This window comes from Anoplophora glabripennis, unplaced genomic scaffold, assembly GCF_000390285.2.
Source record: "Anoplophora glabripennis isolate ALB-LARVAE unplaced genomic scaffold, Agla_2.0 scaffold1693, whole genome shotgun sequence".
NCBI lineage: Eukaryota > Metazoa > Arthropoda > Insecta > Coleoptera > Cerambycidae > Anoplophora > Anoplophora glabripennis.
In genome coordinates, this window is record NW_019417766.1 from 11,661 (window position 1) to 38,383 (window position 26,723).

At 32.6% G+C, this 26,723-nt stretch overlaps 1 protein-coding gene across 1 annotated transcript; it reads right to left on the reverse strand.

The window, feature by feature from the left end:
• Window positions 1-1,618: 1,618 nt before the first annotated feature.
• LOC108915748 lies at window positions 1,619-23,400 on the reverse strand (the record flags this gene model as incomplete). Its single annotated transcript, XM_018721869.1, has 4 exons — window positions 23,339-23,400; window positions 15,877-16,073; window positions 13,633-13,780; window positions 1,619-1,808 (listed from the first exon to the last, which is right to left on the reverse strand). Coding segments are annotated over exons 2-4 (415 nt in total), but the record flags the coding sequence as incomplete, so codon positions are not given.
• Window positions 23,401-26,723: the final 3,323 nt, after the last annotated feature.

A 26,723-nucleotide genomic window follows, 5' to 3' on the forward strand; every position in this document is an offset into this window, starting at 1 on the left:
ACCACATTTTGCTCTGCCAGTGCGCCAGTACCTGAATGAACATTTTCCTCATCGGTAGATTGGCCAGTGAATTTGTTTGGTGACCTAGAAGTTCAGATTTAAACCATCTAGAGCTCTCAATATGGTCACATATGAAGGAATGATTTACAAAGAAAGGATTAATTTCATCGAGGAGTTGCGACAAAAAGTTCAAGAAGCAGTGAATGCGGTTAAAAATAATCGACACATTTTATTTAATATCCAAAGATCTTTAAGAAAGCGCATTGCAAAGTGTACTGACATTTTGAGCATTTACTCTAAAGTTTTATTTTATTCCCGATTATATTACTGTTATCGATTGTTATTGTTATGTGTTATCTTTGTTGTTGTTACCACGCACGTTAATTTAAAAGAATACAAATTTCTGAAAAGCAATATACAGGGTGCTAGTAAATAAGTGTGACAAATTTCAGGGGGTGATTCAACATGAGAAAATAATGGCAGTTTGCTTATAAACTTATGTCCGCAAATGATTCTTTTTCCGAGGTATGGGGTGTCAAAGTTTTTCTTAAAAACTGACGATTTAATTTATTGCTCTGAAACCAGTCGAGATGTGCAAATGAAATTTGGTGGGTTTTAAGAGGTAGTTATTGCGCATTTTTTGATACGCAATTAAGAATTTTATGTTCATCATTGGCGCGCGTACGGGTTATCTCAATTTTTTTAAAGAAAAAAATGGTACGCCACTGAGTATTACAAATTAAAAATCATTTTTGAATTCCTCGTACAATTTGTGATAAAAAAATCCCTCTTGCCTTTTCTTCGTATGGGGCGCCGTTTTGACGCAAAAAAAATAAAACATCTTAACTTGACTTAATTGACTTGGAACTAGCAGTGGATTTTTGGTAATGTACACATTGTTCTTATCCTCTTTAATTGGTGAAAACTGGTCTATATTAGGATGCTGTATACTCCAGAAGGCATTTATGTAGATCTGGGACAAAATAAAGTCGAAAATATAATAGAAGGATCATATCATTAATTAGCTGCGAAGGCTTCGTCAGCATGGCACATATCGGATATATTTCAGGGCAGCACAGCGTAGCCTAGTCAAGCCGAGTTTTCTGTAATCTGAAGAAATATATTAAACATCCACTTTTCACACATAATAGGCATAACAATGACAGATACACGTATACATATCTATGAAGAAAAAAAATTCCTTCCTTTACTGTTTATGCTGTGCTATTAATATTCAATATGCGGCGGAACTTACATTGACCCGAAACCTGTTAAAAACCATCAAATAAGTCAACAACCACCATAAAAGTTCCCTACGGAGAATTGTGGAGTGTTAGAACGCGGGCTCTGTAGTAAAGTAACAAAAACAACATATATACAAGCACGAAACATTAATCTAAAGAAGAGCATTCAATTCATGGCAAGGATGTTCAAATTAGTTAAAGAAACCAGAGGCCTAACAAAGAATGAAAACTAGGTTAAAAACAAGGGACTCCTTTTAATAGACCATAAAGCTGAATTACTTCTGACATTGTGATATTGTCTAAGAGTTGATTAATGACAAAATAATATTAAATAGGTTAAAACGGTATAGTTAATTATGTATTTTATTACTTACAACCAATTTTTTGTGTAATTCCAAATATTGCTATTGCAATCCCCATAGCGAATAAGTTTTTCCCGAATGCCCAGTAAAGTGCTGATTGTATTTTGGTGTATTTGTAATCTGGTTTATACATTATACCAGCAATTAGTACTATGAAGATACATAAGCCAAAAGTGAGAATCCACCATAAAATAATATGAACCTAAAAAAGGGTAAAACATGTACTTTTTTTGTTCTAAAAATTATGATTTAGTGATTCATTAACGGTATCGAGCGGCTGTATATAGGAAATTAGACGTGCTACGATTATGGGGTAAAAAATCTATTAACAAATACGACCAGAAGAAATTGATTTAAAATATTTTCAAGTTTGTAACTTCACCGCTAGGGGGCGCAACTGCTATAGTGTTACAGAAAATTGTCCACTTTTCGAAATTTCGCTTATATAACCTAAGTTGAAAATACATTTTTTAGATACACTGTTAAACCTTTCACAAGTTTTGTTTGAACTTTTTTTTTGTTATTACCATAAAATTTTTAAATTGTCATAACTTCTAAATGCCTTAATCGATTTCGGCTCATTTTAAAGAACTATTAATAAAATTTATTTTTGTGATAGGAATAAAAATATTATTTTCCTGCGCAACGGTAGACGACGCTAATGAGAAAAGTTTTGTAATTGACTCCGTTTACTTCATACTGACGTCGCTATGGTAATAACAAAAAAAAAGTTCAAACAAAAGTTGTGAAGGGTTTAACAATGTACCTATCTAAAAAATGTATTTTCAACGTAGGTTATATAAGCGAAATTTCGAAAAACCGACAATTTTTTATAACACTACAGCAGAGCCCTAGAGGTGAAGTTACAAACTTGAAAATATTTTAAATCAATTTCTTTTGGTCGTATCTGTTAATAGATTTTTTACCCCATAATTGTAGCACGTCTAGTTTCCTATATACAGTCGCTCGATACCGTTAATGGATCACCCTGTATATTATATTATCTGAAAATGATCGCCTCTTCCGGGTATTGCTGTGGTCTCCCATTATGTTAAGCCTTTCAAAATTCATTAACTGGTTTTAAGATTTTTTCGGATACTGCAACACCCGGAAGAAATACTGCCTTTAATTCTGTTAGAAAACAAACTAAATAATATTCTTGATTGAGAGGTTTTTTAACAGAAAACCTTGCATTAATTGCATTAAGAAAACTAGAACTGGTGGGGTTTGCATTATAATAAAAAAATGTAATCATAAAAATTACAAAAATTAGTAAGCAACAACTTCACCATGAAGTACTTTTAATTGAGTTTCTACATAAACGTGAAAAGTATACATTATTTATTGCCTTACATGTATATTCGGGATATGAGCATATAGGTAGGTATAGACAGGAGAGAACACCATGTGTACAAGAATATGAGGACTTTATAAATTTTTTATCATTGAAAAATATTAATAATATTACTAATGCAAATCATCATTTGCTTGACCTTGTTCTAGTAAGCAATGAGCAATTAGATGTTATGGTAAAACGGAAGATTGTCTTTTACCGAAGATTTACATCACCCTGCTGCCAAAGTCAATATCACAGAATCTATTAATAGTATTAATAGCAATTATTCCACATCAAAAGAAGTAACAATTTTAAAAAATGTATTTTTTTTGGATTTAAGTACAACACTTTGAGACATATATTGGTCATCAGTTACTCACGAAAATGATGTAGATATTTCAGTTGATAAATTTTATCGTATTATTTATAATATATTCAACAGAATTGTATCAAAAATAAGTTTTAAATTATCTAATAAACGTCAATATCCTTTTTTAACCATAAAATCTGTTCTCTAATAAAAGAAAAAAAAACTAAAAAAGTTAAAATTATTATCGAATATTTTTGAGGATCAATATAAACTTGTTAGGAAAGTCTCTTACTAGTACACGTACACTGCCGGCCTTTTGAAATTGGACGATTTATTTTTCTAATGTGATGTGGTCTACTTCTTATTATGACAAGTTTTTATATGTCAGTGTCATTAGTAATTTGCTTGGTAATTCAAGATGCCGCGTTTAACGGAATCAGAGAAAGTGGGAGCTATAACTTTACTTCAGAATGATTGGTTATTGCGGATGATCTGCAGGTATGCAAGAACAGCATATTTAAACTCAAAGAAAAATGGATTGCGGAGGGTCACGTACGTTATGTTCACGGAGGTGGACGTCGAAAAGTAAACGCCACCTAAGAATAAATCCTTTTGACATGGCAGTAGCGGCTTTCTTTGAGACGAATTTTCCTAGATCAGTGGGAACCGAAAGATTCGGAGCTGAAGAATTATGTGGCCGCAAATACAGTTGCTTTGACTCCCCAGTATAAAGAACAGAGGTTAGAGTGTGCAAGACAATTTGCAGGAAGCCCAGACAACTTTTGGGAGAATATTATATTTGTCCGTGTCTACCCACCAGAGATTATAAGGTATTCGGAGCCTTATGTGAAACCCACACAGCGCAGCGATAGATTCTCCATTAACGTTTGGGCTTGGATAAGCCAAAGTACTGATGTTTGTTGTGACCCTGCTGTATCCTCAGAATTTCACTTTCAAGCAGGATAATTGTGCAATTCACACCTCAAGAGTTGCGTCAGAATGGTTCATTGATAACAACATCGATGTTTTACCTTGGCCCTCCAAGTCCTGGGGATATATGGTGAAAAAAATTTACGGCAGAAACTTCCGTCCAGTTAACGTCGAAGAACTTTGGGAGGCAATGAAATCGCATGGGATAACATCACTGAGGATTATAACAAGAACAATAATTTTATCAATGCCATGTAGATTGCAGTGTTATAGACAAAAATGGTGCTTGGACAAAATACTAACTTTACGAATCGCGTTTTTTTGTCGACGAAAAGTGTTTCATTTTTAGATCTCGTTGACGGCAAATGAATGGCCGTTAGAATGTATAATATATTTCAGTATTGGAAAAATAAATAATTTGCTACCTAATTTGGATTTGTTTTGTTCGCTAGTACTAGTATGATAGACACACATTAAATTTGACATAATAACAGCTAATTTGAACCTTACATTTTCAAGTCAATTTCACAAAGGCCAATTATAGACAATTTGCTTATAAGAGTCGTCCACTTTCAAAGGGCCGGCACTGTACCATAATTATCTCACAGAAGTTGAAAGAAATGTTCAATCAAATTACAAAAATGTTTTCTGTTATATTAAGAATAAACAAGCGGCTTGTTCCGCTTTTATAGGCTAGAAAAATTATCTGGGAAATGGCCATTTCGCTACTTTTTGTTTCGGCAAGCTGAATTTATCTATATAGATGCTAAATATAACAATAACAATATTATTTTCCACAGTCATAAAAATGGGGGGAAGATTGTTTAAAGGCTGGTTAATTGTATAATTTTTACGTAAATTCACGTTTTTCGCTTATAACTTTTTTTCCATTCAAAACAGCAAAGTATTTATTTTTCGTCTTCAAAAACCGGCAACCCGAGTGCTTTCCCAGATAAAAATATTTTATTTGTGGAAGTATGTAAGTACATAAGGAATATTGTCAAAAGTCAGTGGGTCGCTTGATTTTTCGTCGAGCAGTGGCTCGGCAGAAGAGTGGGGAAGCGAACGACGGAATTTAAACAAAAAGGTAGATTTCAATCTATTATTATTAAATCTACCATGAAAAAATCAGTGCGATTTTGGAAGATGCTCGGAATCGTCTAGACTAATAATAATTAGTTAATTTGTTTATAAGGCCATAATTTGTAAACCATTCAACTTAACGATTCCAGATTTCGTGTGAGTTATTAGTCAGTGATAAAGAATGAGAGGATGCGATGCCAAAACGTTCTGGTAGTAATAACGCAGTTTATAAATGTTTAATTCAAAAGTCATAAATAAACTTTTTCTGTTTATAACTTTTGATCTAATAAATATTTTTTGACGCTCGAGGGCTAGTTTTGTAGGTCTTTTGAAGACGAAAAAAAGTACTTTACCGTTTTCTCGTGGAAATTAACGAAAAAAAGATATAAACGAAAAACGTGAATTTACGTAAACATTATACAATTAACCAGCCTGTAAACAATCTTCCCCACATTTTTATGACTGTGGAAACTAATATGTTATTGTACATAATATTTAGCATCTATAGAGATAAATTCAGCTTGCCGAAACAAAAAGTCGCGAAATGATCATTTCCCAGCTCTTTTTCCTGGCCTATAAAAGCGGAACAAGACGCTTGTTTATTCTTGATATATGAAAAAATTTGTGTAATTTGAACGAACATTTATTTCAACTTCTGCGAGGTAATTATGGTACGTGTACTAGTAAGAGAGTTTAACTTTTTCCTAACAAGGTTATATTGATCCTCAAAAATATTCGATAATAATTTTAATTTTTTTAGTTTATTTTTTTCTTTTATTAGAGAATGGATTTTATGGTTAAAAAAGAATATTCGACGCTTTAGTACGAAAACATGCTATATCAGATTTCGGTTGGAAAATATGCTATCTCAAATTTCAGTTGGAAAACATGCTATCTCAAATTAGGCTTGGAAAACATGCCAACTCAGATCTTTAGGTAAAAACATGCTATCTCAGTGTGACTAGAAATTTAAGCTGGCACATTGAATGATTGAAACCGTGCATTTATAATAAACTTATATAATATATTTTTGAAAAAGTAAGGAATGTTTATGTTCAAGTACACTGTTTATTTAATATTTTTTTATTTAATATTTTCAATTAATTTTGTTAAGTTACTGTTATAAACGACAAAATTGTTAATTAAAAAAATAGAATAATATGCAGTATGCTGCAACACGTACATTACTCGACGTTTTTTGAAATAACAAATTATAAAAAAAATAGTGAATACCTTAATATATAAAAATGTTTGTTATTACAAAAAATTATTCGATTTTTTTCATACAAGTTTGCTTTAATATTAAAATTAATAGCGTACTCTTATCTAATTTATAGTCGCCGCCGTCAGAAGCGAAAGTAATATTTACGACAAGGTTTCCAATCCAAACCCCAAGATCCAGCACCAAGCTTCAAGTCCGATTTCCAGCATAGGAATCCAGCCACCATCCAGCCGCCACAAACCAAGAAGAAACTCCATCATCGGAAAAGAAACAATATTAACTATGCTTCCGATTCCCGCAACAAAAATCGACAAGGTATCCAATCCACCAGCGAAACGCCGCAAATCGCCGAAAAAGCCGAGAGACGACATGGACCACATCGAGGACGACCGATGGGAAGCCGGATGAAATCGACCCACTTTCCGACGGCAGTCCGCGCCGATTGGGAATAAGAGGAAGAATGGAATAAAAAACCGGCTATTAACCTCGGATCAAGGCCGCGAATCCCCTATCGCGATGGATCGTCGACTGTGGGCATTTGCAGTTATATAACCGGGCATACAGTCCAGCCAGCCAGTGAGACAGGCGCCCCAAATGTTCTGTTGCGAATCTTTAAGAAGAGAACGCACTAGGCACTAGGCGGTTGCGGTCTCGTCATGGTCCCGTCCCGTCGCAGACCGTGCTAGTCGCGATCGCGCGCGGTAGAGTTTCTAATGTATGCATTCGCACTAGACGATCGAGCTGGTCGCGGTCGCATCGCGTTCTCTACCGATCTTTTCCAAAAAACAGAACGCATTAGCCGGTCGCGGTCCCGTCCCGTCGCGGACGGTGCTAGTCGCGATCGCGCGCGGTAGAGTTCCTCCCCATGTTTTCTAATGTATGCATTCGCACTAGACGCGAGCTGATCGCGGTCCCGTTGCGGTCGCATCGCGTTCTCTACCGATCTTTTCCAAAGAATCTCGGGAGTAAAGGCGTCGCCAGCCAAAGGGCTAGGGGGGGCAAGATACGAGAGAGCATGGGAGAAATATAAATTATAGGTAGAAATAGGTACAGTGAATTAATTTTTTATAAAAATATTTTTAATGAAACCTTTTTAATACAAGGAAAACAAAAAATTATATAAATATTTAAAAAAATAAAGAAATTCAACGAAAATCAGGTAATCTTTTCGGATTTTTTGAAAATTTGTCGTCCACTTTATTAATAAAATTTTCATGATTGTCAAAAATAAACTTTCTGTGTATACTCATCATTGCTAGGCCATTGAGACGATTTTGTACCATAGTATATTTCTCAGCCATGTTTTTATTCTTCTGTTCTTCTATTTTTCAGTTCCCCTATATAAAATTGGTACGTTACATATATAGCTTTAGTTGCACTGTAAACTTTTATTCTGATTCCAATAGATAAAAATTTATTTTTTTTTTTAATTTAGAATTCCAGAGCTAAATTTTTAAAATATGGAAAAGTACTACTTTTTAACATAAAATTTTATATTTTTAAATTCTTTTGTAAACAAATATTTATACTAATTTATTACATTTGGTTTTTTAAAAAAATAAAGTAGTGTATTAATTTTCAAAATTAAAGTTTAAGTAAATAAAATATTTTATTAAAAATTTCCAATCTAAATATTTTCTTAACTTAAGAAAATTTTTGTACTCTTCGAATTTCTATGGGGGTGGCAGCTCCCTTGCTCGGGAGACCGCGATGCGATCGAGACGAGCTAGAGAGTATCTAGTGCGAATGTTTTTGATGATCGTGTACCATTCTATGAATCGTTTAAAATCGAAATAAATCGGCAACGTGACTACACGAAATTTAAAAGAAATTACCTTAGACAAACGGCCAGCCTTTCTACAGGTGGTATATGTAGCGTCTAAATTACTCTAAATCTTGTATTTTGCAACTAAATGCCTTCATGAATAATTTCTAGTAGCTCATTGTACTTTCCAGATGACATACGGAAGTACTATATTTCTAATTCTTTTTGAGTATATATAAATTTTGTACCTATACCGGGTGATTCAGTTTGGTATTCGCGGCCCTGTATCTCTTTTATTTTAACAAATAGCTATAACATACCCTACATATTTTTAAATCGCCGCTCAAACTCTATCAAATGACATTATTAGATCGTCTCCATGGTAACGTATGTCAAAATTGCTATAGTCAACTGTTTTAGCGGCGATTTAAAAATATATAGGGTTTGTTATAGCTATTTGTTAAAATGAAAGAGATACGAGGCCGCGAATATCAAACTGAATCACTCGGTATATAAAAAATGTTTGAAAATTATAGTTTTTCTGAAATAAAAAATAAGGGTAGCAATCCCCAAACAGGGAACCACTTGTGAAACATTTGTTTTTTAAGTAATTTCCACTTTGCTTCCTTCCAAAATATTGCTTAGAAACCCAGATATTTAGAAAAAACTGTTTCGGGGGGCATTAGGCGGTCACGGTCCCGTCCTGTCGCGGTCCGTTCTGGGCTGAGCTGATCGCCGTCTTTTTTGAAAATGAACGCATTGGGCGTTCACGGTCCCGTCCCGTCCCGTCGCATCGCGGTTCGTTCTGGGCAGAGCTGATCGCGGTCTTTATATGACAAAATCCGTCACATGTGACGCTCTCCTTTAAATAGTTGCAGTATTGTTTTAGTAGTGAAAATGAGTTCTATGAAAGCGATATTTTTATCAGCGGAAAAATATATTTAGGGGATGAAATACACTCTCAAAATTCGCCCCCAAAAACAGTTTTGTCTAAATATCTGGGGTTTTAGCAATATTTTGGAAAGAAGCAAAGTGGAAATTACTTCTTATAAAAAACAAATGTTTCTCAAGTAAGTTTGGGGGTTGCTAGCCTTATTTTTTATATACAGGGTGTTCCTAAATAAGTGTCGCAACGGAAAACTGTAAATTCCTCTTGAAAAAAGATACACTTTTTTCCTCTTCCATTTTTCTCTCCGGGCTTTCGTTTTCGAGATACAGGGTGTGAAAACTTTATTTTTTTTTTTAGTTTTTCGCCAATATCTTAGGAATAGTTTGAACTACAGGACTGAGCTTTTGTACACACATTACCACTATTAATAGCTACTTTTTCGCACCCTTCTCGAATTCATTGGACGTGCCAGTGGTGGAGATTTTAAGGTATCGTAAGGGTTTTTCCCCCCCAAATTTTACGCCACTGGAAAAATTGACTTTTGACAGCAAATTCTAAAGCGCCAATGAATTTTACACAATAAGAGTTCTCTTGGTTCATTGCTCTAAAGTCAACCGTTTTCAAGAAAAATGACTTTTTATGAACAAAAGCAAACATTTTGCTAACGTTTCGAAAATCTTTTGTAATTCAAAAAATAGGTAGTAATAATTAACAATTTTAACGAAATTTAACAACAGATAGGATTTTAACTTTTTTTTATCAATTTGGCGAGTAAAATTTACAGAAACTGTTCAAAATTACGTCCGTTGGCTTGAATGCACGCATTACATCTTCTAATCATGTTTCTTTCTGCCGCTGCGGCTTCACCTCTATCGGTCAACTTTTCGATAGTATTGACATGGATTTCATAAACGATGCATTTCGTTCTCCGGATGTTCTGTTCAGTTACTTGCACTTGCAAAATGTTCAAAATGCAAAATGCAAAAAGTATTCGAAACGTTAGCAAAATGTTTGCTTTTGTTCATAAAAAGTCATTTTTCTTGAAAACGGTTGACTTTAGAGCAATGAACCAAGAGAACTCTTATTGTGTAAAATTCATTGGCGCTTTAGAATTTGCTGTCAAAAGTCAATTTTTCCAGTGGCGTAAAATTTAGGGGGGGAAAAACCCTTACGATACCTTAAAATCTCCACCACTGGCACGTCCAATGAATTCGAGAAGGGTGCGAAAAAGTAGCTATTAATAGTGGTAATGTGTGTACAAAAGCTCAGTCCTGTAGTTCAAACGATTCCTAAGATATTGGCGAAAAACTAAAAAAAATTAAAGTTTTGACACCGTGTATCTCGAAAACGAAAGCCCGGAGAGAAAAATGGAAGAGGAAAAGAATGTTTCTTTTTTCAAGAGGAATTTACAGTTTTCCGTTGCGACACTTATTTAGGAACACCCTGTATAGGTACAAAATTTATACATATATGCTCAAAAATAATTAAAAATATGATTTATGTTAATTGATAAAATTAAATTGACCTGTTTCGGGTTTTTCGTTAAAATCTCCCTAGTGCGAGAAATGTCTGTACGATTAGAATTAACATTATAAAATAAAAAGTTTTTACTATTTCTTTAATCATACGAATAATTTTTTCTATTAGCCTAAAACGGATTTAAACGGATGCAAACTACCCCTCATGTTCACCCCCCAGAAACAGTATTTCCGTGATATCTCGGGTTCTAATCAATATTTTGGAATGAAACAATGTGGAAACTACTTCTTATAAAAAAGCAGATGTTTCACAAGTGATTCCGTGTTTGGGGATTCTAACCCTTATTTTTTATTACGGAAAAAATGTATTTTTCAAAAATATTTCTATTGAACAGAACGAATGATTCACAAGCAATCTTGCCTGTAATTTGTTTTTTAGTGCAAATTTATGAAAATAAGCAATAAGTATAATTTTACCATCTACAAACCTGCTCGAAATTGAATCGGCTACAACTACGTAACTAATTGATCAATCGATCTGTTTTTTTTTGAAGAAGCGTCTTTCCAAAAACTTTTAAAACCTGCTTTAAAAAATTTGATTTGATTGAATATTCACAAAGTTCTAATTATAAGTACAAAAAATTCGAGCAATGTTTGAACAAGCGCCAGAGCTCTCCTAATTGACGGATTCGAATTTTTCAAAAAAAGTTTGAAAGCTTGAGAGCCCTTCTATATGTGATTAAATATTCAATTATCTAAGGGCCTTGGTTTTTGCTGTGCAAAATTTTGAAAATTTGCAAATTTTTTTTCAAAATCTGGATTGCAAAATTATTATGCAAAATCTATCGAACCGATTTTGATGAAATTTGGTGTGATAATTCTACATAACATGAATTTTTTTCGAGCCAAGTATAAAGGTCCTATACCCAATTTAAATACCCCAAAAAAATTCCCTAAAAAGTATTGTTTTTTAACCCCATTTTTGCGATTTTTTCGATTTTTACCATAGTAATCATGATTCATTCGATTTGTAACTAGACATGTTTTGTAAAAAATTTAATTACAAGCATGTTTTTCCTTTTCCATTTTCACCTAAAATCAACTCTTGAAAAGTTACATAATTAAATAGGAAGAAAAATATGACATTTTTCGAATTTTTTTAACATATTGTGCCGCCAAAAGTTAAGCCCACGTTTTTTTTTATGCGCATAGAAAAATTTTCATTTCTAGTGATATTTGAAAGCCAAAAAGCCAAAAATCTCCGTGGATATACGATTCACCCAAACCAAAACAGATACCGAATAGTCTATATCTATAAGCGCAATCATACGATGTTACCTACATCCAGAGCAGAGTCCAGCGCGGTAGCGCGAAAAACCTACCTATAACATGTCCAGGCACCCTGAGAGCCACGATTCAAGGATAGGCGAAAAGCAGGGACGAGGCCAATTTGCATTAGTAATATTATGAATATTTTTTAAAGATAAAAAATTTATAAAGTCCTTATATTCTTGTACACATGGCGTTCTCTCCTGTCTTATACCTACCTATATGCTCATGTCCCGAAGTAGGCCGAATATACATATAAGACAATAAATGTATACTTTTCACGTTTATGTAGAAACTCAATTAAAAGTATTTCATGGTGAAGTTGTTGCTTACTAATTTTTGTATTTTTTATGAGATTACATTTTTTTATTATAATGCAAACCCCACCACTTCTAGTTTTCTCAATGCAAGGTTTTCTGTTACAAAACCTCTCCATCATGAATCCCATTATGTAACCAGGTCTCCCTCAAACATAGAACCTCATAGTCACAAAGCAAAATATTTTGTTGAAGTTGGTCTAATTTTGTACGCACACCTCGGCAATACTGATAATATATATATTAAAATAAAACAATCCTAAAGAAAATACAAAATTTTACTACAAGAAATAGTGGGGACAAAGAAGGAAAATAGTGCAAAGTATACGTATATAATAGGGAGTTTTTGCATATCGGTTTTAAGAATACCGTAAAAGTCACGTGAGAGGGCATTGCGCATGTGCGACAGTTACCGTTGGCGTTTATCGTTACGGTATTCCGATATCCAACCCAGATTACGGTATTAGTTTACCGTGCATTTAGGATAGTAATTTTGTGTACGAATAATAATCCATCCATTTTTCTTTCACTTGCCGATTGCCTTTTACCGCAAAAGTATCAAATGAAAGCATAACCGTCAGAATTGAGGTTAGGACACGCTTTACCATTGCGGATAAACGACACGATATGCAAAAACTGGAAGCATTCAGTACACGCTATTTGTCAATACGGTATTCAGTCACGTGTTTTTAACGTTTATCGTATTCGCAAATACCTTATGCAAAAACTCCCTAATGTAAAGTATACGTATATTACCACGGTAGCGTAGTCGGTCAAGCATGCGGTGGCAAGTATTTCTCGGCCAGACTTCCTATTTTGGTCCGGGTTCGATCCCTGGCGTGTAACCCCCTCCGCACAGCCATTGGCTTTGGATTTAGAGGTTGTCTCATTTTTGTGGTGTATTTTTATAGTAAGTAAATGAATAGTATCATTTTTGCCCCCATTTGCAATGCTTCCTTCAATATGTCCAGTAGCCACTATTTTTCTATTTTCTCCCAAGTATTTTATCATCTGTGGATCTATTTCTCCCGGCGCATGTGCTTTTGTTGCCTTTACTTTACTTAGTGGTTTTTATAGTTCTTCTCTATATTTTCTTTTACCGCAGTTTCTCTATGTACTTCTCGTACCGGTATAGTATTCGTTTTAACATACACAAATAATTTTTCAGCTATCTTAGTAAGTTCCGTTACCGACCATTTCAGCCAGTGCACACTTATCTTCATTCAATCATTAGTTTTCTACGTATTATTTGTAACGTTGGTTCAAATGAGATTTGTATAAGTTTTGGAATAATGAAGTGGTGAAATAAGAAATAACAAAAATATGGGAGCACATTAATATTAAGTTAGCTAAATCGAAGTACGTACCTTATTTATTGCTACTTTAATGTTTTTGTATTTGTAAAACAGGTAACCGGCAGTTAATCCAATGGAATACCCTGTGATATTAGAATGGCCAGAACTGAATAATTCATGCCAGGCGGCTGCATTCAGTACATTCATATTATAAAGTTGCCTAAAAATTTAGAGATTTTTACTATAATTGTAAATATTTAATTTAAATTCTGATATAATTACAACTTTTATTGACTTTAATTATATTTAATAAAAAATTGACTTTTATTAAATTCAACCAATTTTAGATTTATGGATAGATAATTCCGATTCAACTTTTGTTAGTAAAATGCATTCTTTTTTCAAAAAAAGATGAGTTAATTCAAACAAAATCTAAAAAAGTTATAAGAATGCTATAATTTTAGGTACTCCATACAGGGTGTCCCGAAATTCATGCAACAAAATTTGGTCACAAATTCTTAGGACAAATTTAGGGGACCCGTATTTTTTATATTTGCCAAGTGGCCCCCTCTTTCGGAGTTACAGCACCGTGAAGTCCGCCCCTGATCCTTTTTTATATCTCAGAACACTGTTGTACGAGAATCACTAAATTTGGTACACAGGGGTTTTATGACATATGGAATCTGATGGTGCAACGTTTTTTGGCGGGAAACCCCCTTCAGACAATTTTTCGTGGGCCCCCTTTGGAGCCAAAAAAATTTGGTATTTAAATTTCTTAAAAATTATCAGTACACTAGAAAGCCATTAAATTTAGAAACTTTCTGTCTCTTTATAGTTTTTTCGTAAAAGGCAATGTTTTCGAGAAAAATGTCAAAATGTGATTGAACGCATATCGTGATTCGCCATTTTCCTCAAAAACATTGCGTTTTACGAAACAAATATCAAGAGACAAAAAAGTTTCTAAATTCAATGGCGTTCTAGCTAACTAATAATTAAAAAAAAAATCAAATTTGGGACCAAATTTTTCTGGTTCCAAAGACAAGGGGGCCCACGAAAAAGTGTTTTAAGGGGGTTTCTCGCCAAAAAGCGTAGGACTGTGAGATTCCACATGTCATAAAACCCCTGTGTACCAAATTTATTAATTCTCGTACCACATGGTTTTGAGATATAAAAAAACTTCTTAGGTGCAGATTTCAGGGGGCTGTAACTCCGAAAGAGGGGGCCAGTTGAAAAAATACAGGTCCCCTAAATTTGTCTTAAGAATCTATGACCAAATTCTGTTGCATGAATTTCGGGACACCCTGTATATTGAATCCCAAAACTTCCTATCTACCGATATTGTTTTACCATTTATTAAGAAGCTTTAGTAGTGTGATACAGGATACAATAAACATATCTACTCCAAATTTATATAAGTTGCATATTCGCATTAAAAAGTTCATTGATAGTAAAACAGCCCTGCTAGCACAATCTTGCACAAGACACTTATACTGTGTATCTATTGCTGAAATCACTATCGGGTTTACTGCAAGATTCATTGTGCAATTGTCTTGATCAAAGCTTTCAATGGATTTGATTCAGGGCACTTGAGCACAAAGGGGTAAATTAAAGCAAGTGACTATGTTGCAGACTTAATTAGAATTAAGTTAAGACAAATTGTACTTGACTTATACTAATTCACCCCTTTGGACTCAGGACTACTTTTGGTTAAGTCTAGTGCAAGTATTGTAAAAGAAACAATATAAATTCAGCAACAGACACAAAACAATCTGACACAATTTGGCTATTTCAAGTAAACTTGAAACAACTTGTATTAGAATTGCACACGATTGTGCGACCAGGGATAGAACGATACCAGCTGATACTGGTATATCGATAGTCACAGACATACGCACATTGAAATTAGTATATTGAATTGTGCACCCGATTTCAACGTAAGTACATGGTGTTCGTAATAAAATGTAACATTTTGTTATTTTACTTATTTTTTCTGCACACAATTTTATCAGCTCCTTATTAGTAATATTAAAGGAAACTGCAGAAACTGTTTAATGGAATGTGCACAAAAATTATAGATTTTCATTATGGTTGACAGTAGTTTTTATTAAATTCTGTATAATTATATCAAAAAATTATAGAGTAAATCATTTAAATTTTAGTTTAGTTTTTTTAAATTTGATTACGAAAAATTGAAATGGAGTTATTATCCTGTCCGGTTTTTGCATCTATTTGACAAGCACAACAATTACGGGAAATAATGTGCTTTTTGTGCAGATGAAGGTTTATTTAAAATCTAAGGTTAGTTATTAAACTTACTCTGGATATTGACGAATAACAACATCGTAATTATTAACGAATGCAATGCTTCCTTGTATTAATATTCCTATAGCCATGACAGTGGAAAATACCAAAATTATTCTGTTACACTTTAGTTTGGTTACAACTGTTAATAAAATTAGTGAAAAAACAAATAACTGTGTATCTGCTGCTAAATACCATGTTTGATGTAAACACTAAAAAAAGAAGTGTTTTTTAATATAGGGAATCTTTCCTGAAATGGTAGGGAATTATTTTTTCGATTTAAATATGGAAAAAGAATATGGTGTCCCGTTTGAAATAAGCGGTTTATTTAATTTAATTGAAAAAAAAACCTGTATAATTTTCTGAGAACTTTACTACATAATTATACAATTAGACCTATGTGTAAATATCTCCTGAAAAGTAAATCCAATACAGGGTATTACCATGCTGCAATCCACCAATTCCAAAGATATTTTGTGCAAAATCATTTAAAAAATTTAAAAAAAAACGAAATTTTGTATTATCCTGCAATATGTCAACAGATTTGGCATCAATCAATATCAAAGACAGTGCTCTGGTCTTTCTACAGCTTATGTCCTTGAAGAAAATTAAGAGGAGGCCGAACTGTGTAGGTTCTTGTAATATGACCACATATCCGTCAAAGTATATAAGTATGTAAGTAATTTATCTTTCGACAGAAGCGTCTCTGTACTATCGTTTAAAAACTCAATATTCAAACATGTATATTTATAATTTGACTGGTACTCAATGCGTTGACAAACAAGGTGTCTAGAAACAAATGTACTGTGCTTCAAGGGCAGTTTCCTTGGATGAATATAAACTAATTTAGATGTATTTTCTTAAGGATTTCATCTTCAGTTCCTGCAAAAATACCAATTTCCACTATTTGATATAGGTAATTTGATTTAAGTCGGCTTACTTTTATCCAACCTTGATATGAGATATGGCCCGTTTATTTTTTCTCAACCGCCCATATAGGTAAGTTGGTCTGCTGGTCAAAAGGGTTATAACCTTTCTGGGTGACGGAGGGAATATATTAGTGCTTAAATTAGTCATTGTTCCTCCTCCTTGAGATGAGACTGGGGGTAACTTTGAGATTTTAAATAGGAGCCCCTATTTTTTATTACTGATTCGGATTCAACGGCTAAAAGTACTTAGGATTTGTCTAAAACTTTTTTTAGATTCATGATAGATCAATAACGAATACCACGTTTTCACTATAAATAATCAAAATTAGTTTTAAAACAAATTTTATTTCTGAAATTTTCAATTACGTATGAAAACAAGCTTCTCAAGAAAACTACTATTATCGTAATAAAGGAACAGGTGTCCTTTTTAGTCAACGCGATTTTCTTCGCTTATGACTTATCGGAGTGCTTGATTTTTGTTTGCAAATGAATGTATATTTTTATATTTTGTTTTAAAGACACCATTCCTTTTACTAAAAATAATTCTTATAAAAATGTTTTATGTTTCTAGTTATTTCCCAGTTATTCAAAATTTGCAAAATGAATAAACTTTTTTGGCGACGAATTTCGAGTATTTACAAAAAGCGTGGTATTTTTTTATTGCAAACACATTGTAGAATTGTCTACATAGGTTTTCAGTAGGAGAAATGAATAAATATTTTATTCTGTTGATTACAGCACATGAATAGAAAAAATATTTCAGATAAATTTTTCGAATATGCAATAGAAAATTGGGGTTAGTATTTAAGATTTCAAAGTTACCCCTATTCCCATCTACAAGGGGTGGGGGAGGGGGACTGATGTATTTCTCCTGCGGTATCATTAAATTTTGATTATTAACATTTAATAAGATACTTATTTCTCGCGATATTTGAAAGATTCAGGTTAAAAAAAAAACACCCGTTCTACAGGGTAATCCTTAATGACATGTGAATATTTAAGGTGTGTACACATGGAAAATTAATGATAGTTTGATTTATAAACCATGGTCCAAAAATGTCCCGTTGCAAAAATACGGAGTGTTAAAATTTTAGGAAAAAGAAGGAAATTAATTAATGTTTTCGAAACCGCTTGAGATATTTCAATGATATTTAGTACGTAGCGATAGTTAATAAAGGTGCTTGTTTTTCAATACAAACATAATTTTTAGCTCTAACAGTGGCGTGCGTACGAGCACTAACTGATATTTTTAAAGAAAAAAATACTACGCCAATGGTTCTTTTCCAAATTAAATTATTATTGGAATCTCCGCTCAATTCGAAAGATAAAACCTCTTTTGAGTTTTTGTTCTGCGATGCGCCGTTTTTGAGTAAAAAAATAAAACCCGTTGTATTGTCCGTAATTATTTAATGTACATAATTATTGAAGAATACAATTTTGCAATAAACCTAGTTGGGCTATCTCTTCCATTTCTAACATTTTGAAGTAAGTCAGGCGGTTTCGAAAATATTAATTAATTTCCTTCTTTTTGCTAAAATTTTAGCACTCTATATTTTCGCAATGGAACGTTATTTCCTACAACATTGCATTTGGAAGTACTAGTCTATCACTTCAAATAAAAAATTTGACCTGTCAGGTTTTAAACAAATTACACTATATATACAGGGTGATTCATAACTTTTCCAAAAAAATTTGGGAATAGATGCGGCATGAGAAATGGAGTCAATATTGTAAAAAAATTTTTGTAAAATCCTTATAGTTTCCGAGAAAAAAATTATTGAAGTTGTAGTGCTTTCAACCATTACATAGCTGGACGACTGTAGTCTCTAGTGGCATTCGTAATACGCCTAGAGAGCCACGTGGCCTCAGCGACTCCGAATACTGAAAGCCGATGTTAATAATAGTTTTTTAGTAGTTAGTGTAAAAAATGGCTTGCGTGTATAGCAACTCGAGTTAATGGATATTGTTTTGGTTTATGGTGAAGCAAGGAAACATTTGTATTATGGTGAAGTATTTGTGTTATGGTGAAACAAGACAGAATTTGTGTTAGTTCGTAGAAGCTGAATAAGACGGACCCAAATGTGTTTAACACGTCGGTGGACAAAATTTTGAACAGTTATTGTAACATCAGGTATGTCAAATTATTTTATTATTTAAAACCACAAATGAATTTTATTAATTAATAATAACAATAGCGGCAAAATCAGTTGGATTTGCTGATATAAAATAGGTGCTATAAAATTCTATTTATTCTTTTCCTTGCGAAATTCTTTCAAGTTTTTGCACGTTTTTATCACTGCCGCCTTGACGGTCGCATTGTGCCAGGTCAGGTTTTACAGTGGACCAGTTTCCAGTGCCGTGCAGAAGTGTGTTTTTAAATCATTTTCGAACTGCACTTTTTGATTTTTTCTTTACAAAATTGTATTTGTAAGAGTCCCCTGTACATCCAGAATTTTTTTTGGATAAATTCTGAATCACCCTGTATATATAGTGTGTTCCGGTACTTGATACAAAAAAGTCGAGTACAAATAGATGAGGTCAAAATAATATCAGTTTTTCATATATTTTTTTTTTCATACGTGCATCGTTAACAAGTTACGGACCCTCAAAGGTGAAAATTAAAAAGATTTTTAATTGCAGTTTCTAAACTATTAACTTCAGCATGATGCAAATTTGGTGATCGATAACACATGCTCATGCATTTTTGATATTGCAAGTGAAACTTCATTATGCCCAGAACGCCAGGGACGGACTATGCCTAATGGTTAACACCAGAATTTTTGCATAGATTGTCATATTAGGAGTAAGCAACATTGCTTACTACATATGAAAAGTCTGGTTGCCTACTTACATTAATGAAGGGAGTACCCCCTCTTCTACAAAATGTAAATCTACAAAAGAAAATTTGAATAAAGGGTGACTAACTGAACGTGTTTGATTAAACACCTATCGCGACACACACGATCGAAAGAGACATAAAAAGCCCTAATATCACATGGCGCAGTCGGTAGACGGAAAATCGGAAAAATATACATTGTAAAGTGAATATATAAAACTTGAAAAACGTAGCAGAGCCATGGCCAGCGAAAAAATTAAACCTCCTGGAGAGATGGATTTCGATAAAAATCCTGGCGAGGCGTGGAATTTTTTTCTTCAAAAATTCCAGTTCTTCATTAAAGCCTCGAAAAGTGAAGAGGAGAGTGAAGAATACAAATGTGCCTTATTATTAAACCACATAGGAGATCGATCCCTGAGGATATATGAATAACACGTTAACATTTGACAAGAATGAAGATAAGAATAACTATACCACAGTCCTAAAAAAGTTACAAGAATATTTTATTCCAACGAAAAATGTTACATACGAGAGGCACATGTTCCTAAATCGAGAGATGAAAATAAATGAAACCATAGATGAGTATATAACAACTTTAAGAGAACTCAGCTTCACGTGTGAATTTGGAACATTAACGGATAGTCTTATTAAGGACAAATTAGTGCGAGGAATAAGGGACAAATCTGTCAAGGACCGTCTTTTAAGAACAAAAAACTTGGACCTAAATCAAGCCATTGAAATATGTAAAGCTGCAGAAACAACGAAAACCCAGTTAGAAGAAATCAGGAGAGAGGATAAATGTTATAAAAAACAAGAAAAGAAGTTGGGCAAAAAATCCACACAGCGTTGGTGAAACTCAAACATATGAAAACGCAGTTCAAGGTCAAGGATCAAGTCAACATCGCGGGCAGGAGATATGGCGTGACTGTGCACCATCGACGTCACAGAGAGGAATAGGAAGAACGATGGCCAGCAGAGTCGGCGCAGGACAAGGCGTAGCGACAGGTGTAGCAGAAAGAAGAAGAGGACAATCAAACATGGCGATGGGAAAATGTAGCAGATGTGGCCAGGGACATCCACCAAGAAACTGCAAAGCCTACGGAAAAAGATGTAATGCTTGTGGTTTAATGAATCATTTTGCGAAGGTATGTAGGAACAGAAATAATATTTATAAAATTGGTGAAGTAGATTATAGTAGTGATGATAATGATTTGTTTATTGGAATGATAGAAGATATAAATATTGTAAATAGTAGTAACGAAGATAATGTTAATGTTAAAAATAAAAACGATTGGATTATTAGCCTGATATTAAGTAATATTAATATTGATGTAGAAATAGATACAGGTGCGAGAGCAAACTTACTTCCAGTTCACATTTATAACAAATTTTTCAAAAACATTAAAATATTTCATTCAAATAACAAATTAGCCACATATTCAGGAGAAACAGAATCCATTGAAGTATTAGGAAATATCAAATTAAATTGTTTTTATAAAAATAAAACATATTAGTTAAATTTTTATATAGTAAATAATAATGGTCCATGTAATATAGGTCGCCAATCAATTAATGAAATGGCTATGGCCAACCTTATTGGCAATATAGATTATGATGTGTTGGGTGAATACGAGGATGTCTTTAGAGGAATTGGATGCACATCAGGACAATGCAGTATCAAAATCGATCGACTAGCAACTCCTGTAGTCCATGCAGCTCGTAAAGTACCTCTGGGAATTAGAGAAAAATTAAAAGGTAAATTACAAAAACTATGTAAACAAAAAATAATTAAAAAAGTGGAGGAACCTACTGAGTGGGTTAATTCATTGGTCATTATTAAAAAATCTAATGGTGATTTCAGAATTTGTATTGATCCTTCAGATCTGAATAAAGTAATATTACGAGAGCATTATCAAATACCTACTTTCGAAGACATTACATCCAAATTAAAAGATGCTAGATATTTTTCTATTCTTGATGCAGCAAATGGCTTTTGGATGGTACAGTTAGATAATGAAAGTTCGAAGTTATGTACATTTAATACTCCGTATGGGAGATACAGATTTCTTAGATTACCTTACGGTATAAAAAGTGCTAGTGAAATATTTCAAAGAAAAATGGCCGAATGTTTTGAAAACATCGAGGGTGTTGACATTTATATAGACGATATTTTAGTATGGGGGAGGACTGAGAAAGAACATAATGATAGACTAAAACTTGTTTTGCAAAGAGCGAGAGAAAAAAATATTAGATTTAATAAAGAAAAATGTAAATTTAGAGTAAACAAAGTTAAATATTTAGGGCATATAATAGGTCAAAATGGCATAGAACCAGATGAAAATAAAGTAAAAGTAATTAAAAATTATCCAGAACCAAAATGTTTAAAAGAATTACAAAGTTTCTTAGGAATTTTAAATTATTTATACAAATTCATTCCAAACTTAGCAGAATTAACAGCTGCACTTGGAGAATTGTTAAAGAAAAATACAATATATAAATGGGAAGATAATCATCAAATAGTTTTTGAAAAATTGAAAAGTATTTTGGTCTCAGCTCCAGTATTACAATATTTTGATCCAAATCTACCTATAACAATGACTGTTGATGCATCACAAAATGCATTAGGTGCATGTTTGTTACAAAATTCAGCTCACATTGCTTATGCATCTAAATCACTAACAGAAGTTCAAAAAGCATATGCTCAAATAGAAAAAGAATTGTTAAGTATTGTTTATGGATGTAAAAAATTTCATCAGTACATATATGCAAAACGCGTTAGAGTTGAAACAGATCATAACCCTCTAATTTATATTTTCAAAAAACCTTTAACCAAATGTCCTTTAAGAATACAAAGAATGCTCCTTGATTTACAGTTATACAATTTAGAAGTAATATATAAACCAGGAAGAGAAATGTACATAGCTGATGCACTTTCAAGAATTGTATTACCTAAAGATATTGATAACGATCAAGATATTTCATTTTCTACGGAATATGAGACGCAAATAAACTCTTTAACAGAAAACTTTCCAATTTCATCACAAAAAATGCAAGAATTCAAAACTGAAACTTTAAAAGACGAACAACTTCAAGCATTAATAAAGTATTGGAAAGAAGGTTGGTCAAATATGAAAACTAAATGTAAGGATATGGGTGATTATACAGTAAATGTATTTTCGGTGTCCCCAAAGAAAAATTAATCAATTTAATATAGTATTAATTATTTCACAAGTTGGCAATATTTAAGTATCTGTAATGGTAAGGGCCAGAAGATATTTCTATTTTTTAATATTTATAGGCACCAGGGGAAAATGTATGGTCAGGGGAGTGACACTATGCACAGAGCAGTGACAAATTTCCCAGTCTCTCTTCTTTCGTTTTTTTTTGACGTTCATCACGATATTTGGCTTATGTTTATCATAAGCAACTAACTAAAACATGTAAAATAAAGTGTTAAAATATTAACTATCAAGTTACATTTTTTGTCATTCCCCTGGATTACATGTGTTTCCCCTGGCATACAAACTGCCGGAGGAGTGACGCCAGAGAAGTGACGCCAGAGAAGTGACAAAATCGCACATATCCTCGAATTACAATTAAACATGTACTTATTACTACAATTAAAAGTTATTCATGATTCCTGGTCACAATTAATATTGTTTTTAATCAACGCAAAATTCTGTAATGATAAAATATAAAAATATATGCATACCAGGGGAAATACTTCAGCTACTGGCACAAGCAAGCTCTAAGACAATGTAACAGCCACTGACGCGATTATAGTTTGAATAGGCGCAATGCAGTTAGCTTGATGGTAAATTCATTCTATTCAATACGTATCACTTAAAGTCAAAGATCTGTATTTGTAATTGTAACCCGATATTTTGATCATGTGATTTCGCCAGGTGAGGGTGACACTTTTTTCTGGTGGCGTCAAAATTTATCATTATTATTATGTTCATAATTATTTTTACAACTTAATTTGCGAAAATGTGTTTTGACGTTTATTTAGTTATGATTATAATTGAAATAATATTGTAGCAGTCAAATAAAAAAAATTATGTTTAAAATTCTAGTAAAAGTTGGTAATGGGACAAGCCAGGGGAGTATACATTTTTCACTATTTTTTCATATAAACGCCTAAAGTGAAATAGTTATCGTAATTTGAATATGTGGTCTAAATAAAAGATAATATTATTTATCACTTCATTGATACAGACAATAAATTAATTAATTGTTGTATAAGATTTATTAATGGGCGTCGCAATCTAAATACTGTAGATTCACCCATGTAGTAAAAATTTACTGGAATATAAGACATGAAATAACTGATATAAATAACTTAGTATATTCGTACACACATAACGCTCTCGTAGTTCCCAAATCATTAAGAAAAGAAATGTTAGGTGTATTACATATAAATCATTTAGGAATAACAAAAACAAGGTACAGAGTACAGTACAAGCTGCAGAGGTACTTTATGGCCAGGAATCAATAGAGACATAGAAAACATGATCTTGGCATGTCATGCTTGTTGCACTTTCTCTAAAGACAATAAAAAAATACCACTTAATCCACACACAATTCCTAATTATCCATGGCAAAAAATAGGTGTTGATATTTTTGAACTTGATAGAAATTATTATATTATTTTAATAGATTATTTTTCTAAATTTGTAGAGGTTAAAAAGTAACAAAAATAACTGCTAAAAATGTAATTGAATGCTTGCAAAGTATTTTTTCTGTACATGGTATACCTTTCGTATTAATTTCAGACAACGGACCTTGTTTTAGTAGTAATGAATTTAAAATTTTTTACAGAGATTGTGATATAAAACATGACACATCGAGTCCCTTGTATCCACAATCAAATGGTATGGTGGAAAGAAATGTTCAAACTATAAAACAAATAATTAAAAAATGTAATTTTACTAATATCAATATAAATAAAGCCCTTTTGGAGTATAGAAATACTCCAATAGCAAATGAAATAAAATCACCAGCAGAGCTTTTGTACTCGAGAAAAATTAGAGGTTTTCTACCGTTGTTAGCAAAATCATTAAAACCAAAAACTCAGAAACAAAAATATTATTTACAGAAAAGGTAAAATGTACAGAAGAAATATTATGATGTAAATACAAGAAAATTTATAGATTTTAAGGAGGGAGAAAAAGTATACATAAAGAATAATGATATTTGGATTTTAGGTGTAATTTGTAAAAAATTAAAATTTAATTCGTATTTGGTCAGAGAATATAAATCAGGTTCAATTAGGAGAAGAAATGTTAGTTTTTTAAAACGATATTATGAAAATTCAGATTTATATTATTCAGATGATGAAAACTGCAATACAAAAGACACTGATATAGAAAGTAATGTTGAAATAGAGTCTCCCAACACTGAAATTAATGAAAAAAGAATTTCTCTATCTCTAAGAACGAAAAGTGGCAGAAAAGTAAAAAAAAACAGAAAGGTTAGAATATTAGCAAGTAGTTATAGTTACTATTACCTACGTTAATTATAAGTTTAGCTAAGTTTAGTTAAGTTTAGATTAGTTTATAAACTATAAGTACTTTCATTAAAATTATAGTTTTAAAATAAATATAGTGTATAAATAGTCAATGTATATATTAAGGTAATTAAGGAATGCTATTATATATTTTTCATAATAATCTCATTTTTCAAAAAGGGAAATGTCATATTAGGAGTAAGCAACATTGCTTACTACATATGAAAAGTCTGGTTGCCTACATACATTAATGAAGGGAGTACCCCCTCTTCTACAAAATGTAAATCTACAAAAGAGATTTTGAATAAAGGGTGACTAACTGAACGTGTTTGATTAAACACCTATCGCGACACAAACGAACGAAAGAGATATAAAAAACCTTAATATCACATAGATGACGATCACAATCTACCAGTATCAAAAATAAGGTCCGTGAACAATTTGCCAACGATAATATTCTCTTGATTAAACTGGGAAAAATAACAATTTAGGAAATATTTGTGATTTTATGTCACAGTGCACATCGAACGGCGCCTTCACCATATTTTGGTCAGAGTGCATATCGAGCGGAGCCTCCACCATTTTTTGTTCTTAATTTTTAATTGGACATAATTATTATGTTAAAACATTACATATTTTTAAAATAAGAGCCTAGAAAATCTTACTGTCTGCTAATATAATTTTCACTAACAAAATATGACAAACACACTTTACACATAACACAAAATAGAAAAACAAAACAAGAATAAGTTAATGTGAGTTAAAAGAAATAATTTAAAAGAAAGAAAATTCTCAAAATACATTTTCAATATGGACACTTTCCACCTCCACACACTTCCTAAGTCTACGAATGTTTTTTGTTTCTACACGAAAAAGCGTTTCTATGGTATGTCTAATATTATCACAATGGAAAAGAATTCTGTGTAGCAATTCATCCCTTATTGGTCAATGTAATATTGACCTGTTGTCTTTAGGATAATCACTGGTATCAAACCGGGAATGACAGTCGCGGCATATAACTTCATATAGGTACTTATATCTTTATTAAAAAATTCATAGATCAATGAATCGGTATCTGTATAAAGAACTGCCAGTTGTTACCGAACTCGGGTTTCATATAGTCATAATGGAAGTCATATATGGTTGTTTTTGCAAGATCCAAAATTTACGACCCAATATACATGGTGTCTCACATTTAAATAGCAGGACTTCAGGAATTAGTAGAAGACCTCATTTTGAGTCTAAAAATTCCTATATACAGGGTGGTCCGTAAGTAATGGTCCATAGAGACATACTAGATTTTTTACTTCAAAATATTACAATTGAAGCCAACATGCCTTAATAAAATGTTGATAACAAAAAAGATACAGGGTGTCAAAGTTGGAAATTAAAAATAGAATTTTCGTAATAATTATAATATTTTTGAGTGTATGAACGTGAAAATTTAGGGGTAGATGTTTTTGTATACGAGAAATCATAATTTGTTATCTATTTCGATGTATCTTCTAGAGGGCGCCACATACGCCGTGTTTATGACGTAAATACGAGCATAATTTTTTTATCCACAACGTTAACGCTTCTTTTTTTT